At 35.7% G+C, this 6,000-nt stretch overlaps 1 protein-coding gene across 1 annotated transcript in view; it reads right to left on the reverse strand.

Moving 5' to 3' along the window:
* Positions 1-4,615, reverse strand: part of LOC145293033 (glycine N-acyltransferase-like protein 3) — a 97,224-nt gene extending 92,609 nt beyond the window's left edge. Inside the window, exon 1 of the mRNA XM_080139376.1 lies at positions 4,314-4,615. Within this exon, the coding sequence (XP_079995502.1) occupies positions 4,314-4,421 (108 nt within the window). The 5' untranslated portion in view covers positions 4,422-4,615. The remainder of the gene's footprint in view (positions 1-4,313) is intronic.
* Between the last annotated feature and the right edge of the window lie 1,385 nt (positions 4,616-6,000).

Here is a 6,000-nt window from a genome sequence, read left to right on the forward strand (position 1 = left end):
CACACAATTAAGATGGGAGTGCGTAAAAAAAATAAAGAACACATGTGCTTCAAAAAAAAAAGAAAATGAAAGTTTTGTAAACAGTTTGTGTGATACACAGTGGAAAAATATAGACAATCTATAATTTTACTTAAAAACAACCCGGACTCGGACAGAAATATGCATGGGCTTGGAGTCTATATTCGTAACACCCTTCCCCTGACTAGAGAAATAAAACTAGAATCAGACGACCAGGCCTTTATATGTGCTTCAGACTAAATATGCAACATATTAGCTACTTTTCTCTCTCTCTCTCTCTCTCTCTCTCTCTCTCTCTCTCTTTCTCTCTCTCTCTCTCTCTCTCTCTCAACCCAGAACTGTACCCTAATAAACAAAGTCTCTGACAGCATAGATATAGCACTCTCCCTTGATACTAGCGCACAAGTATATGCATTTGGTGACTTCAATGTCCACCACAGTAACTGGCTAGGATTCTCTAATTACACACACGTAGCTTGTAGCACAACACATAGCTTCTCTATATCCCATTCCCTATCTCAGACGGTTACATTTCCGACACGTTTCCCAGACCAGCAAGATCAACATGCCTCACTTCCAGATCTCTTTCTGACAACGGTTCCCGATGATTATACAACAAATGCCCACAGCCCACTCGGGAATGCTGATCACGCTGTGATAATGGTAGAAATCACCCTAAATTCTCGCCTTAAAACTGCAGACCCACTACTCAAAACAACGAGGTATTACAAAAAGGCTGACTGGGAAGCCATCGGGGAACTCATCAGTGATACCCCATAGAAAAATATCTTTTCTCTTCCAGCGGAACAGTGTGCAAATGAGACCACTGAATGGTTCAAAACTGCAATTGAAGCACATGTTCCCGCGCGGAAATTCTATAGCAAACTCCACTCTCCCCGATGGTTTACTTCTGCTTGTGCAGCTGCCATTTGTCAAAGGCAGCATGCGTTCCGCAGATTCAACCGACATAAGTTCATCTCAAATAAACAGAAGTATATAGGAGCTAGAAATAACTGTAAGAGAGTGATAGCAACAGCTAAGACAGATTACTCTGAAACCACCAGAAAACGCATCGAAACACAGAAATTAGGAACCCGTGATTTTTGGAAAATCTACAACATATAAATAATGGACTGTTAATTATTCCCCCACTAACAAACAATCATGAGGTTGCACGCACGGCAACTGACAAGGCTAATCTGCTTGCCTGTCGGTTTGCCTCAAACTCCACACTGGACCCGGCACACCACTCCCTCCCTGACTTTCCTTTGCGGACAGACACCACACTAGACGATTTGAAAATCACCCCTTCTCAGGTATATGCTATTATAAAGAACCTAGACACCTCAAAAGCATGTGGACCAGATCTCATCCCGGCTGTGCTATTAAAAAAATGCTCCGCCGAGGTTGCTCCAGTTCTCTCCAAACTTTACAATAAATGCCTTAACGAATCTTGCTTTCCCGACTGCTGGAAAACCGCTTCTGTGGTACCAGTCTTCAAGAATTATGGTGAAAGAACTGACCCACTAAATTGTCGCCCCATTAGCCTCCTCTCGCTTTTCGCCAAAATATTTGAGTCCTTAGTTAATCAAGCCTTAGTCTAGCATCTAACAGCGGCTAAATTCCTGACCGACAAACAATATGAATTCAGGCAAGCCCGTTCAACAGCAGATATCTTAACTGTAGTCTCTGAACATATATACCGTTCGCTGGACAAAACAGGGGAGGGTAGAGCGGTAACCCTTGATATATCTAAGGCTTTTGACAGGGTATGGCACGATGGTCTTCTAAAGAAAATTAGATCACATGGTATCACTGGAAGAATACATAATGTAATTAAATCCTTTTTAAGTAAGAGAAAAAGCCAAGTTGTCCTCGACGGTCGTACATCTAAACAATATGACATAAATGCGAGAGTACCTCAGGGATCTATCCTTGGACCTCTATTATTCCTGATATTCATAAATGACCTCCCTGATAAAATTGTTTCGGAGATGGGTATATTTACCCATGACACCACTCTTTATAACAGATATGAGGGAAAAACAAATTAACACATATCTAAGCAAATGGCAGAAACACTAGAGGATGACCTCCAATCTGTAGTGGAATGGGGACAAAAATGGATGGTCACATTCAATGTTGCCAAGACTAAGCTTGTTTCCTTCAATAACTACAAGAAACATTCTCTACCACCAATAGCAATGGCCAGGAACACATTGCTTAAAAGTACTTCTTTTAAACTCCTCAGCCTAATGTTTACAGGGAACATGAACTGGAATAGATACATTGAGAGCATTGGCAAGGCTGCTGCAAAGAAGGCTGGCTCACTCTACCGTGCTAGAAAACTACTTACGCCTGAAAGTATCTTGTACCTCTATAAGGCCACCATTCGCCCATGTATGGAGTACTGTTGTCACATCTGGGCTGGTGCATCTGCTGCTTGTCTCTCACTTCTGGACACGGTTCAAAAGAGAGTCGCCAACCTGATAGGTCTTGAACTGTCATATAGGCTACAGCCTCTGTCCCATCGACGAGATATTGCATGCCTCTGCCTGTTCTACAAATACATTAATGGTGAATGCTCTGACGAACTGCAAACATTTGTACCTCCTCGACGTAACTACCCCCGACAAACCCAACAAACCCGACAAGCAACTAAGTCTCGCCCCTTTACAGTAGAGATCCCTAGTAGAGGTGCAAGAAAGCCTTTTACTCCAATAGTTTCTTCCCCAGAAATGCAGGTCTTTGGAACTCCCTTCCGGGATTCTGCTTTTCCAACTGTACTGATATGCAGAAGTTCAAGTGTAATGTGAACAAACATTTTTCTACTCATCTCCCTTCATAATGCCTCTGCAAATTATGTCCCTGATAGTAGCCCCTTACTTCAAAGTGGCACTGGGCCTTGTTTGGGGTGAAAATTGAAAAAGAAAATGCAAAACCAATAGACTGGATGTGGTTAACGACTCTGACTGGAAACATGTGTGTGCCAAGTTCGGATCTAGTTCGTTCCACAGAAACGCTTTTACTTAGCATTATTAACGTGGTCTGTTCCGTAAGTACCCGATATTTTTCTAGGAAGTATTCTCACAAGAAATATATTGGGGGGTAAAATGTCGTCAAAAGTCATCTGATTCGTTCGAAATAAATGCATGACCTTCAAAGACAGTGGCAGCATCAAGAGCGGGTGGGCTCTCAAAATGCTGGAAATGTGTTGGATATGATTGTTATCAGTTTGCAGACGTTCATTCTTTCTTTGTGAGGTAATTGTTGTAGTGACACGGATATGTCGTCTTGGAATCTCATGATGAAAGTTAGGAACTACCCCCCCACCAATTATATATTGTCGAAATCAACTGGCACCACACGAAATAGTAGTGATGGGACATTATGAGTTGAAAGACAGAAAAGAGAAAGCACGAACCAGACCTCCACTGGATAAGTGCGAAGAGGACTAAGATCTCGTAGAGGATTATTGCTTCCCAAATTTCAGTGAAGACCAATGGTCATTGCTAACGAGAACTCAATGGTAAACTGCTATTGCGAAAACACAATTCATTTACAAATGTTATCGGAAAAAAAAGAGGAGGGATTGGAATTATGTCGTTATCATCCATACTGCAGAGAATACCACAGATTATTGCCAGTGAGTAATCTTTAATGATAACATGTGTGAGAACTAGTGAATAATAATAATAATAATAATAATAATAATAATAATAATAATAATAATAATAATCATAATCATAATAATAATAATAATAATAATAATAATAATAACATTAATAATAATAATAATAATAATAACATTAATAATAACATTAATAATAATAATAATAATAATAATAATAACATTAATAATAATAATAATAACATTAATAATAATAATAATAATAATAATAACATTAATAATAATAATAATAATAATAATAATAAAAATAATAATAATAATAATAATAATAACAATAATAATAATAATAATAATAATAATAACATTAATAATAACATTAATAATAATAATAATAATAATAACATTAATAATAATAATAATAATAATAATAATAACATTAATAATAATAATAATAATAATAATAATTATAATAATAATAATAATAATAATAATAATAATAACATTAATAATAATAATAATAATAATAATAATAATAATAACAACAACAACAATAATAATAATAATAATAATAATAATAACATTAATAATAATAATAATAATAATAATAATAATAATAATAATAACAACAACAACAACAACAACAACAACAACAACAACAACTAACTTGAAAAGACTGGTCTCTGAAGTCTTCGAGTTGTTTTAAAAGTTCTGGTATTTTAGCTGGCGATAAGAGGACAGGAGCCATACTGGAAGAATTTTCAATTTTCGACATGAATTTTTTAACTGATTCTGTTTTGTTTTTGTTTTTTTATATTCTGTGGTGGACGAACTTTTTTTTTTTTTTGTGGGTATGGACACTTTTTGTTAATCAGGGTATTGTCTCTTTCGTAAATTAGTTAATGTATACTTTTCTAAGAAATGCTTTTTTCGACGCCAGACAAGCGTTTTTATATTTTGATATGTGGGAGGAAATCTAGAGAAAGGAATACAGCTCTTCTACATTTTCTGTTTATATAACGCCACGTGAATCAGAGTTCTATAGTTAGCTTAATCATGCGATATGTTTAGGCGTAAGACACTCATGAAGTAGTGCGTGAATAAGAAAATTTCGAGAATGAAGGAATAATATATGTAAAAAAAAATAGCAAAGCGATAACAATAAATGAAGAATATAATGAATGCATAACAGTAGTTTCCAAACTTTTTAATTTGTGTTTAATTTTGACGAAGCAATGTATTTTTAGCACTTGAAAGTTGGAGCTTTCTGGCCTTTTTCTAATTTCATTTTTGTGTGTATGTGAAATTTAATTGTTTTATTTATGCTGAATAAGTATCGAGAGATTTGCGTGCATGACGTAGTTGAGGCATCAACAGTTTTCACTTTCTGTAGCTTAATCACCAATTTCACTTGTTTCATCTACTTGGCAACATTACCTGGGAGGTGACAGTGTCTAAGTGATTTACGACACAGCCGGCAATCTCAGTGTACCAAGTTCGAATCAAATTCGTTCCATAGATACACTTTCACATAGAGATGTTGGCAATCTAAACGTGGTCCCTCGCGTAAGTAGTCGATGTCTTTCTAGAAAGTATTCTAATTAGAAAGATATCGGAGAAACAAATGCCAACAATAGAATATCTGATTAAAACGAAATGAATAAATGAATTTATGATGCTCACACAACTCCACCACCATGAACAACAACAACAACAACTTTACTAAAAGATGTTATCGCAGCTTTGATTAATCTCATAATTCCTGATTCCATAATCTCCCCTTCTCGCAACAAATAAGGACTCATCTCACCTCCAATCTTCTCTTTTAGGTGTTAAAAATTTGAACTTGCTGATTTCCCAACGCATCAAGTTTTGCTCTATTTATATGGATATGAATGCAACCTATGTAAAATCTAACGACTACGTCGCAGTTTCTTTTTGTTATTGAAAAGCGCGTGCACAATATGTAAAGGGGGCCATGCATTACGAAGGCGGCAATCCTACATTTTCTTCTCCATTGATACAGTAGGCAACATATAACAACTACCACCTGCCTCTTCTTTGTTGATTCCATCCCCCTCGAATGTACTTTGAGTTAATTTCTTTCACAAAATACTTTATCCGGCTAGGATTTATGTATTTAAATTGGAAAAAATATTGTAAAAGTTAAACGATCTTTTAAAAAATGAAGTACATACACCTAAAATACTTTTAACATAACTATGTTTAGAATTGTCTTTCTATAAACTCGTCACAGGACAAAAGCCGGGTCAATACATTTATATTATTTGTTTTTATTAGACTAAATCAAACAAGCACGTTACTTTTATGTTAAAAATGTTATTTAAATGATA

This window comes from Euprymna scolopes, chromosome 1 (genome assembly GCF_053919585.1).
Source record: "Euprymna scolopes isolate OS-2025 chromosome 1, ASM5391958v1, whole genome shotgun sequence".
Classification (NCBI taxonomy): domain Eukaryota; kingdom Metazoa; phylum Mollusca; class Cephalopoda; order Sepiida; family Sepiolidae; genus Euprymna; species Euprymna scolopes.